Source organism: Myotis yumanensis, unplaced genomic scaffold (assembly GCF_028538775.1).
Source record: "Myotis yumanensis isolate MYYU_CA2020_CCGP unplaced genomic scaffold, mMyoYum1.0.hap1 SCAF_3, whole genome shotgun sequence".
NCBI lineage: Eukaryota > Metazoa > Chordata > Mammalia > Chiroptera > Vespertilionidae > Myotis > Myotis yumanensis.
In genome coordinates this window covers 110018381-110031199 of record NW_027223754.1, presented here as the reverse complement: position 1 = coordinate 110031199, position 12819 = coordinate 110018381, and the positions used below count along the sequence as shown (strand labels likewise).

Below are 12819 nucleotides of genomic sequence, written 5' to 3'. Positions count from 1 at the left end.
TCCCCTTTTGCTGTCCTGTTTCTCTTACCCTATTCCAGCTTTAGATTTTCCCTATTCTTTTTACCCCGTCTAAATTTCACCCTACTTATATATCCTATTTCCAATCCCCTGCTCTAAATCCTTATACACCTCTCCCTTATCTTTCTTCACTATCCAAATTTTTTTTTTCCTTCTTTTCTCTCTCTATTGCTTGGTTGTTGTTTGGTTGATTGTTGAGTATATTGGGTATTTTTTTAGGATTGTTTGTGAGGTTGTTCGGCTTTTTCTTTTTTTTCTGTTCCCCCTTTTCCCCCACCCCCCCGGTTATTTTTGTGCTTCTGTTTTCCCTTGCCTCACTTGATATTATTGGTTGTTTGTAGTTTGTATTCATCTCCAGGAATCTGTTGCTGGAATTTGTTGGGATTAGTGGTGGTTCTATCAGAGTTTTCTCCTCATATAAATAGTCTCTTCCCCTCTTCTACTTCATTCTCTTTTCTCTCTTACTTTTTTTTCCCCTTCCCTTTTTTCAATTTCATTTTTGCACACCTTTTTTTTTTCTTTTTTCTCTTCTATCTTTTTCTCTTCTTTCTTCCTTATCCCCTAACTCTCTTAGCTTGGGTGGCCACCTTTATTTGGGGTTATTAATATCGTAAGTACATTTGTGTTCAGTGGCTGGTACATTGTGCCTTGTTGTGTTTTATTTTGTGCCTTTAAATCAACGCAGCAGATCCAAGCAACAGCGGCATCCTGATCACCACACGCTCTGTCTGAGGAACAGTTGCTGTGTGTGAAGCCTCCCTCCAACAGCCAGAAGAGCCACCACAGCTGTGAACAGCACCCACCAGAGGACCTGCTACCAACGGAGGAGCAGCTGCTACCACAACCACCCAAGGAGCAACCACAGCCCGAGGAGCCACTGCCACCCAGGGAGCAGCCACTGAACGACTCAACAACTAGATAGGTCGGTGAGATCAAACATGGGTAGACAAAGAAACCCCCAAAGGAAAGAAAAGGAGGGCTCGCCAGAAAAGCAGCTAAGCAATACAGAGGCATGCAACATGACAGAAAAAGAATTCAGAATAAGGGTCCTAGAGTGCATACACCGGACGGAGGAAAAAATCAACAACTTATGCAAGAATCAAGAAGAAACAGATGAAAAGATGAATAACTTATGTAAGACCCAAGAAGAAATGAAGAGCGATATAGCTTCAATAAAAAACACCATTGAAAGTATCAAGAGCAGACTAGGAGAAGCGGATTAGTGAATTAGAAGACAAGGAAGCAAAACACACCCAAACTGTACTTCAATTGGAGAAAAAAATTAAAAGACAGGAGGAGAGTCTAAGGGAGCTTTGGGACAACATGAAACGAAACAACATACGAATAATACGGGTGCCAGAACAACAGAAAGAGGAACAAGGATTAGAAAACCTATTCAAAGAAATAGTATCAGAAAACTTCCCTGAGGTGGGGAAGAGAAAAGTCACACAAGCACAGAGAGTCCCAAACAACGTGAACCCAAAAAGACCCACACCAAGACACATCATAATTACCATGGCAAATGTTCAGGACAAAGAGAGAATCTTACAGGCTGCAAGAGAGAGACGGAAAGTTACATACAAGGGATCTCCCATTAGAATATCAAATGATTTCTCAACAGAAACACATCAGGCCAGAAAAGAATGGATGGAAATTTACAAAGTGATGCAAAGCAAAGGACTGAATCCAAGAATACTCTATCCAGCAAGGCTATCATTCAAAACTGAAGGGGAAATAAGAAGCTTCACAGACAAAAAAAGGCTAAGGGAGTTTATCACCACCAAGCCAGCAATGCAAGAAATGCTAAAGGGACTGGTGTAAAAAGAAGAAATAAAAAGCTCAGAAAGAAAACAGCCACACAAAAAAAGAAATGGCTACAAACGAGTAACTTTCACTAATAACTTTAAATGTAAACGGACTAAATACTGCAACCAAAAGACATTGAGTGGCTGAATGGATAAAAAATCATGACCCATACATTTGCTGTCTAGAAGAGACTCATTAGAAGGGACTCACACAGACCGAAAGTGAAGGGATGGAAAAATATCTTTCAGGCAAATGGAAAGGAAAAGAAAGCTGGGGTAGCAATACTTATATTGGACAAAATACATCTCAAAGTGAAGGCCATAACAAGAGACAAGGAAGACCACTTCATAATATTAAAGGGATCAATACAACAAGAAGATATAACCCTGGTAAACATATATGCACCCAATGCAAGAGCACCCAAATACATTAAAAAACTCCTGGAAGATATCAAAGGAGAGATCGACAACAATACAATCATAGTAGGGGACTTTAATACACCACTGACATCACTGGATAAATCCTCAAGACCAGGGTTGGGCAAACATTTTGACTCAAGGGCCACAATGGGTTCTTAAACTGGACCGGAGGGCTGGAACAAAAGAATGGATGGAGTGTTTGTGTGAACTAATATAAATTCAAAGTAAACATCATTACATAAAAGGGTACTTTTTTTTTTTTTTTTTTTTAGTTTTATTCATTTCAAACGGGCCGGATCTGGCCCGCGGGCCGTAGTTTGCCCATGGCTGCTCTAGACAAACAATCAGCAAAGAAACAGCAATCCTAAATGACTCACTAGATCAGATGGACTTAATTGACATCTTCAGAACACTTCACCCCAAAGCCGCGGAATATACATTCCACTCAGATGCTCATGGGACATATTCAAAAATAGACCACATATTGGGTCACAAGCAAAGTCTCCCCAAATTCAAGAAGATTGAAATCATACCAAGCATCTTCTCAGACCACGAGGGCATAATATTAGAAATAAACTACAATAAAAACAACCCAAAATACTCAAACACTTGGAAGCTGAACAGCATGTTATTAAATATTGATTGGGTTACCAATGACATCAAAGAAGAAATTAAAAACATCCTGGACACTAATGACAATGAAAACACAACAATCCAAAACCTATGGGACACAATGAAAGCAGTCCTGAGAGGGAAGTTTATAGCTCTACAGGCCTATCTCAAAAATAAAAAAAAACTGGTAGTAAATAATCTAACTCTACAACTCAAAGAATTAGAAAGAGAGCAACAAGAAAACCCCAGAGTGAGCAGAAGGAAGGAGATAACAAAGATTAGAGCAGAAATAAATGACATAGAGACCAAAAAAACAATACAGAGAATCAATGAAACCAAGAGCTGCTTCTTTGAAAGGATAAACAAGATTGACAAACCCCTAGCCAGGCTCACCAAGAAGCAAAGAGAGAGGACCCAAATAAACAAAATCAGAAACGATAGAGGCGAAATAACAACAGACTCCACAGAAATACAAATGATTGTTAAACAATACTATGGACAACTCTACTCCAACAAACTAGACAACCTGGAGGAAATGGACAAATTCCTAGAAAAATACAACATTCCAGCACTCAATCAGGAAGAATCTAAAAATCTCAGTAGGCCAATAACTATGGAAGAAATTGAAGCAGTCATCAAAAAGCTTCCGGCAAACAAAAGCCCAGGACCAGATGGCTTCACAGGGGAGTTTTACCAAACATTCAAGGAAGAACTAAAACCTGTCCTCCTCAGACTACTACAAAAAGTTCAAGAGGAAGGAACACTTCCAAGCTCATTCTATGAAGCCAGCATCACCCTAATACCAAAACCAGGTAAAGACAACACAATGAAAGGGAATTATAGGCCAATATCCCTCATGAACATAGATGCCAAAATCCTCAACAAAATCTTAGCAAATCGGATCCAGCAGTACATCAGAAAGATCATACACCATGACCAAGTTGGATTTATCCTAGGAATGCAAGGATGGTACAATATCCGTAAATCAATAAATGTGATACATCACATAAACAAATTGAAAGAAAAAAACCACATAGTCATATCTATTGATGCAGAAAAAGCATTTGACAAAATCCAACACCCATTTTTGATAAAAACTCTCAGCAAGGTGGGAATAGAAGGATCATACCTCAACATAATAAAAGCCATATATGACAGGCCCACAGCCAACACCATACTCAATGGACAAAAACTAACACCATTTCCCCTAAGAACAGGAACAAGACAGGGATGCCCACTCTCACCACTCCTGTTCAGCATAGTCCTGGAAGTATTAGCCATTGCAATTAGAGAAGAAGAAGAAATAAAAGGCATCCAAATTGGAAAAGAAGAAGTAAAATTGTCCTTATTTATGGACAACATGATATTATACATACAAAACCCTAGAGACTCCATCAAAAAACTACTAGACTTAATGCATGAATTTGGCAATGTAGCAGGATACAAAATTAACCCCAAGAAATCTGAGACATTTCTGTACACCAATAGTGAACCTTCAGAAAGAGAGATTATAAAAACAATCCCATTTACCATCGCACCAAAAAAATTAAGCTACCTAGGAATAAACTTAACTAAAGAGGTAAAAGACCTCTACTCAGAAAACTACAGGATGTTGAAAAAAGAGATAGAGGAAGACATAAACAGATGGAAGAACATACCGTGTTCATGGATTGGTAGAATCAACATCATTAAAATGTCCATACTACCCAAAGCAGTCTATAAATTCAATGCACTTCCCATTAAAATACCAACGGCATACTTCACAGATCTAGAACGAACACTCCAAAAATTCATCTGGAATAAAAAAAGAGCCCGAATAGCTGCAGCGATCCTGAGAAAGAACAAAGTAGGTGGGATCTCAATACCAGATATTAAGCTGTATTACAAAGCCACTGTTCTCAAAACTGCCTGGTACTGGCACAAGAACAGACATATGGATCAATAGAATAGAATAGAGAGCTCAGAAATCGGCCCGAACCAATATGCTCAATTAATATTTGACAAAGGAGGCAAGAACATACAATGGAGCCAAGATAGTCTCTTCCATAAATGGTGTTGGGAAAATTGGACAGATATATGCAAGAAAATGAAACTAGACCACCAAATTACACCATACACAAGAATAAACTCAAAATGGATAAAGGACTTAAATGTACGACTGGAAACCATAAAAATTCTAGAAGAATCCAAAGGCAACAAAATCTCAGACATATGCCAAAGCAATTTCTTCACTGATACAGCTCCTAGGGCACTTGAAACTAGAGAGAAAATGAACAAATGGGACTACATCAAAATAAGAAGCTTCTGCACAGCAAAAGAAAACATCAACAAAACAACAAGAAAACGCACTGCGTGGGAAAACATATGTGCCAATGTCATATCTGAAAAGGGCCTAATCTCCAAAATTTATAGGAACTCATACAACTTAACAAAAAGAAGATAAACAATCCAATCAAAAAAATGGGCAAAGGATCTAAATAGACACCTTTCAAAAGAGGACATTCAGAAAGCCAAGAGACATATGAAAACATGCTCAAAGTCACTAATCATCCAAGAGATGCAAATCAAAACAACAATGAGGTACCATCTCACACCTGTCAGACTGGCTATCATTAACAAATCAACAAACAACAAGTGCTGGAGAGGATGTGGAGAAAAAGGAACACTTGTGCACTGCTGGTGGGAATGCAGACTGGTGCAGCCACTATGGAAGGCAGTATGGAGGTTCCTCAAAAAACTAAAAATGGAACTCCCATTTGACCCTGTGATCCCACTTCTAGGAATATATCCTAAGAAACCAGAAACACCAATCAGAAAGGATATGTGCACCCTTATGTTCATAGCAGCACAATTCACCATAGCTAAGATCTGGAAACAGCCTAAGTGCCCATCAGTAGATGAATGGATTAGAAAACTGTGGTACATCTACACGATGGAATACTATGCTGCTGTAAAAAAGGAACTCTTACCATTTGCAACGGCATGGATGGAACTGGAGAGCATTATGCTAAGTGAAATAAGCCAGTCAATGAAGGAAAAATACCACATGATCTCACTCATTCATGGATAATAAAGACCATTATAAACTTATGAACAATAATAGATACAGAGGTAGAGCTGCCTCAAACTGATTGTCAAACTGCAGCGGGAAGGCCAGGGAGGGTTGGGGGGCAGGAGGGACGGGGGTAAGAGATCAACTGAAGGACTTGTATGCATGCATATAAGCATAACCAATGGACATAAGACACTGGGGGGTAGGGGAGGCCAGGGGATTGTCAAGGGCGAGGGGAAAAAAAGGACACATATGTAATACGCTTTGTAATACTTTAAGCAATAAAAATAAAGAAAAGAAAATAAGGTAAATAAAAAAAATTTAGTCTTGTAAAGGTTTAGAAGCTAAACTTTAGATATTATTCTCAGTATGTAACTTGTACTTCTTATATCTCCAAGTAGTCCTTTGGAAGGGGAGCAGTTGAAAAAACTAGAATTTGTAGACAGAGCCATGTGATCACAAGTAATATGTAATCATGAAAAGAATGAGGAAAATCTCTACATATTCATTAGGAATGATGTCTAGATATGTTCTAAAGTAAACAACACCGACAAACAAAGACGGTATTAAACAGTGTATAATATACTGATACCTTGCCCTAGCCGGTTTGGCTCAGTTGACAGTGTCAGAGTGTGGACTGAAGAGTCCCTGGTTTGATTCTGGTCAAGAGCACATGACTGGGTTACTGGCTCAGTCCCCAGTATGGGGCATGCAAGAGGCAGCCAATCAATAATTCTCTCTCAACATTTATGTTTCTCTTTCTCCCTCTCCCTTCCTTTCTGAAATCAATAAAACATGTTAAAAAATATATATACTGATACCTTGTAAGAAAGGATAATGAGTGTATGTATGTGTGCTGTGTGTATGTATGGTAAATTTGAAACTATTATATATATACTGTAAGACAGTGGATCTCAAAGGGTGATCCCTGTGGGAGGGATACCCGCAACTCTATTAGGGAATCTAAGCTGTCAAAGCTACCTTATTAATAATAATAATGATAATAATTATAAAGTCATATATATGTTTTTTTGTTTGTTTGTTAAAGTATTACATATGTCTCCTTTTTCCGATTGACCGTCCCCCCACCACTCCCACCCCCGTCCTTTTTCATTGTGTTGACATTTTGAGTAATTATGACATCTGCATTGCTCATGTGTCCTATTGCAGATTTTAGTGTGATGATTGTCTCAAAGAATGTACTTATGTAAACTTTTCACACAGTTCCATTGTTACTTAAAAGAATAACCAAAACAATTAGTTATCCAGACTTGGATATTCAGGAGATACTTTTTGAAATGAATGAAATGAACTTGTCACTACAAGGAAAACAAGTGGCAGTATTTGTTTCCAGTGGTAAAATGTAAGCTTTTAAACAAAATTAGAATTTTGGAAGGCTTTTATTTGGCTCTGTTAGCCTGACAGCTTCCAAATACTTAAAACTTTTCACATATCAGTGGTGACAAAAAGCAATCGTTTAATATTGTATAAAAATATGCCAATATTTGGAAGAACAGCATAACTAAGTGAACTAATATTTTCAAAAATGACCAATGCACAATGTACAAAAATGAAAATATTTCAGTTTTAATTCTAATATGATAAATACAAATAAATGTAATTCACATGCACAGACCTTCTTTGGGATCTTCAATAATTTTTAAGAGTATAAAAAAGTCTCCAGACCAAAAAATTTGAGAACCACCACTGCAGGATAAGTAACTATGGCACTGTTATTATGAACCAAGAATTGTAGCATAAAAAAAAATGACACCAGCAGCGAGACTAGTTAGAACCCCAATCTTGTTTTTTAAAAACTATTAACCACTGAAAGGCTCATTGGAAAAACAGTGATTCTAGAAGTAGGGGAGAGAATTACAAGAACACCCTAGGAAATCTTTTTATGATAATAAAAAGCACCAAAGTGCTCAAAGGTTAATCAAGGCATGTTAAAAAAATAAACAAACCCTTGTGAAATACTTTAAAGAGGTTTCCACTTTTAAATTTGGGATGATTTAAATAAAGAAGTGTTTTTTTGTGAAAATATACATTATGTGTAATATATTTTACTTTTAGACTTTATACATGCACTATAAATAAAAATCAATTTTATTCAACAAAGAAAAAAATTCATTTTCTACCATTAGCAGTGATTATTACACTAACTACTCCCTATTCTGAAAAGATGATAATTAAAAGGAAAGAATTAAGCTTTTACCCAGCCTTTTTAGGAAGAACTATAGTTCCTCCCCAGTTATTAAGGAAAAGCTCTTCCTTGTTGAAGAATCCCAGCTAATAAATGTATAAGGAATAACATAATTTGGAAAACACTATTTTCTAACTTCTAATTAAACAATTGATTCAAGTGAATATTATCAATTCATGTTGAAATTGTGAGCGAAAGAGTGGTAAACTGGGTATTTTCACAGCCCAAAAGATCATCCCACAGATTACCTGCTGGTTGCAAATGGGAAAATAGACCATTTTAATGAAGTGATTTGGTGGTTAGCATCTTAACTAAGTGATCAAACCATCTGACACAGTGTGCCCCTGATGCAAACATGTACACAGAACTTCTATGAGGCATTCTTGCCAAAAATGCATAACCAGATCCTAATTAAGTCTTTGATCCAAATAGGGAATAGAACAAAAAGCTAAATGATACTACAAGCAAACAAACAACTCCAGAATGTGGGACAGTCTACAAAACAACTGGCTTCGGTATTTAAAAGTGCTACTGGCCCTAACTGGTTTGGCTCAGTGGATAGAGCGTCGGCCTGCGGACTGAAGGGTCCCGGGTTCGATTCCAGTCAAGGGCAGGTACCTTGGTTGCGGGCACATCCCCAGTAGGGAGTGTGCAGGAGGCAGCTGGTCGATGTTTCTCTCTCATCGATGTTTCTAACTCTCTATCCCTCTTCCTTCCTCTCTGTAAAAAATAAATAAAATATATTTAAAAAATAAATAAATAAAAGTGCTACTGTATGAAAAATAAAGTTAACTATAAAAAAAGCTAAGAAGACCACTGTAGATTAGATTATATCAGATATTAGGCAACTTTGGTGATGATTGTTAGGTCGGAGCGTGCCCAGGATCGGATACATGCAGACGTTTGCTGAGATAATGGACCCTCCCTGGCATTTCTAACAGATCAGCGTGCCAGACACAAGATACCAGCTTCTCCCTGAATCAACACAACCCCCACACAGATACTGACTCCTTCCTGAATACCCTGCTGACCCCCTGCAGAGGAAACTTCCTCAGCTGAATACCTCAGTTCATGTCCCCGCCCCTCACTCAACCACAGTATTAAAAAAGCGCCCCCCTCCATTTTGGTGCAGATCCATGTGCCCTGTCTATGGGGTTCATGGGTCGCCCTGGGATGCAGAATAAAACCTTTCCTTTCTTTCTTTTCTGATTAACTCGGCTCTCTTTATTTCCTACACCGCCTCCTGAGCCACCTAACCTAACAATGATGGCTCTGTGGTTATGCCATTATGAAATGTCAGATCTAAAACTAACACTCAAATGTGTTTTTTGTGTGTGTGTGTGTTTTTAAAAAAATATTTTTATTGATTTCAGAGAGGAAGAGAGAAATAGAAATATCAATGATGAGAGAGAATCATTGATCGGCTGCCTCCTGCATGCCCCATACTGGGGATCAAGTCCACAACCCAGGCATGTGCCCCAACCAGGAACCATGACCTCCTGGTTCATAGGGTGACACTCAACCATTGAGCCACTGCAGCTGGGCAACGCTCAAGTGTTTTAACACAAACATATCCTCATAGATCTATTACTATATATGTCCACATATTATATGTAATTAGATAAAACAAAAAGCAAAAATAGTAATACTGTTGAATATAGGTGATGACTAAATGGGTATACTCTCAACATTTTTCCATGTAAAAATGTTCATAATAAAAAGTCAGAAGGAAAATAATCATTCACTAGCAAATTGTGAATGATTATCATGCTGAGAAAAAAATCATTAAAAAAATAAAAAGTAAGATATGATGGTCAAATAAATACTGGTATATACTGGCTTAAGATAATCCCCCAAATATAATAATACTTTATGCAACAGTATCATTGTTACAATTATATGCATGTTTTTCCATTTACTTCTTGTAGCACTATGTCAAAAACAATGGTTTTAGAAGGACAAGATTTTCCTATATGCATACTACCTAATACCATTCTTTTAATACATAGAGAGTAGAAAGAAGTCACATCTTACACAGGTTCTAAAGACAATTTATCATGTAATAACTCAGTATGGTAATAATTATCCTAGAAATTATTTCTATTTCTCATAAAGAATAGTAATCACGGTTTTTGTTTTCAACTCTGTTCAGAATTCTTATACAGACTAAAGTTTGAGAACCATTAAGTTAGGAGGAAGAAAAGAACAACAGAAGTAATATAGTTTTATGGACATTTAAAACACTCTGTTTTAATGATAACTTTCACATCTCTATCAGTAAATGAGACATGATTTAGAATATTCCAAAGTGTTCCTGCCTCTTGTGGGATTTACCCATGTGTTTCAGAATGAAGCCTCCAGAGTTTAATATATTTCTCCCTCACAATCTCAGTTCTTCCTTTCTAAACCAGGAACCAAGTATATAGTGAGCAATAGTTACATATGTTTTATTTATTTTCAAGCATTTCATGGTAAGAACTTTGAATTTCCATATAAATGAGATAGGAAGCCACAAACAGTTTTAAGCAGTCAAGTGACAGAATCTGACCTCTGTGTTTCAAGAGTGATTCTGGCTGTTGTGTTGCAAATAGGCTAGAGCAGTGGTTCCCAAACTTATTTGGCCTACCGCCCCCTTTCCAGAAAAAATATTACTCAGCGCCCCCTAGAAATTAATTTTTTTTAAATTTTAATAGCAATTAAACAGAAAGATATATGTATTAATGTTTCTACCTTTTTCGTAAAATATAGTAAAGAAAGGTGTAAATTAGAAACATTGAAGTTTGAAATTATGAAACTATTTATTGAACTCAGAATAGAAAGGTAATACAAAAAAAGTTAAAACAAATGCACCTGTGGCCATCACTGCCCCCCTGGATCGCTGCAGCGACCACCAGGGGGCGGTAGCGCCCACTTTGGGAATCACTGGGCTAGAGGAAAGGAAATGGCAAAAACAGGGAGAAGGGTTAGAAGCTATGATAGTGGCTTGGATAAAGATTGCAGGGGTAGAGGTGAGAAGAAATGATCAGATTCTTATTATATTTTGAAGGTAGAACCTATAGGCCCTGTTAATGGGTTGGATATGAAGTACGAGGAAATAAAGGTAAAAGATGACGTAAGGCTTTTATGTGATCTGCTGGCAGAATGGCAGCGAGAAAGGAAAGATAACAGAAAGAGCAGGTCTGGGGCATGGATGGAATCAGGGTTTTAGCACTGATCATATTAACTGAGATGCATTATTAGCAAAACCAGCAGAAAAGTGATAAATCGACAAATGAATAACTAAGCCTGGAGTCCAGGACAGGCTAAAGACTGAAGATATAATTTGCATAGTCACTGAAGTTTAGACTAAATTCTTACTAAATTTTATAGCTTTTTTAAAATTAAAAAGTCATTATTTTATAATAATTACACATTTCCCAATTACAAAGAACCTCTTGCCTTATACCAGGTATTATGAAGGAAAAGCTCACATAAGTAAGACAAGATATAAGTTTAACAAACAAACTGTAAGGTCTTGTCTAATTATCTATAATCAAAAGAGCTGAAAAAATAACTATTATGAATATTATGGGTAGTACCTATAGAGGGGAAAAATATGGATAAAAAGCAAATTTTACCATCTGGAGTGCTTTTTGAAGCCTTTAAGGATTTTTCTTGATTTTCAATTATCCCATTAAATTCATTTAACAAGTTCCTTTTGATTGGGGGCTCTCCTAAAAAAAATTTCCATACAGGTTTTCAAAAGCAAATAATAAAAAAGCCTATAGCCCATTTTTAAAAGCTAAAGTACTGACTCTTACAATATGTTCAGCAAAAAATACATAATTATAATTTAAATAGCGACCATTCTATTTTGAAAGAGAATATTCATTTTTCAATATCAATAATTTCTATTAATAATTTAATAATTTAATAATTTCTATTATTTTTGACCATTTAAAATACCACTATTTAATTGGGTCTAGGGATAAACAGACATTACCCAATACCACAGATAAACTACTTTTTAATAAACTAGAACTGAATGTAATTCTAGGTTTACTGGCAATAAAGATAAACAAAATCTCTTCAAATAAATGTCTTTTTCCTGCATTAAACTCAAGAGGAATTTATTACATAGGTCACTGAATTAGAGTCAGTGAGTAGGAGAAAATATTTTTTAAATTACCAAAATTACATTAAAATATTAGAAGTAATACTTCTTATTAAAAATTCTACAAATGCTGAAAGTAAAATTAAACCATGATTCTAGATATGCATCTTCATGCCATATGGATAATATGTGGTAACAGGTGCTTTGCTTTTTGATGCTTTATTAAAGGAAATGAATTTGTAGTATTTAATAAGTAACAATATCCATTCAGGGCTTTACCAAATGTTAGATTATAATGTGATTTAATTGTTTAACAGGGACCTGTATTAGTCAAATAACCAGAAGGTGATTAAGCTGTATATATTTGCATATAAATATATAACAGAGGTGAGGGAAATTAAACAGTGATGCTGTTGAGAATATTTATTAAAAGTTGTTTTTTCTCCTGAGTTGAAGGCCAACCCATTTCAGTATACACATGAACAAAATGGGTTCCAATAAATAAAGCCATTATTTTCCATAAAAGAATTATGAGTATCTTTAACCATCTCTGCACTTCAGCATCTTGCATTAGACAAGAGCAATAGTTCAAGGTAAGTATTATAAACTTAAC

General features: G+C 36.3%; 1 protein-coding gene across 1 annotated transcript in view; it reads right to left on the bottom strand.

The window, feature by feature from the left end:
• Positions 1 to 12819, bottom strand: part of BRCA2 (BRCA2 DNA repair associated) — a 90342-nt gene that overhangs the window by 53467 nt on the left and 24056 nt on the right. The window contains exon 12 of the mRNA XM_070409345.1: positions 11731 to 11826. Coding sequence (XP_070265446.1) covers positions 11731 to 11826 — 96 coding nt within the window. The remainder of the gene's footprint in view (positions 1 to 11730; positions 11827 to 12819) is intronic.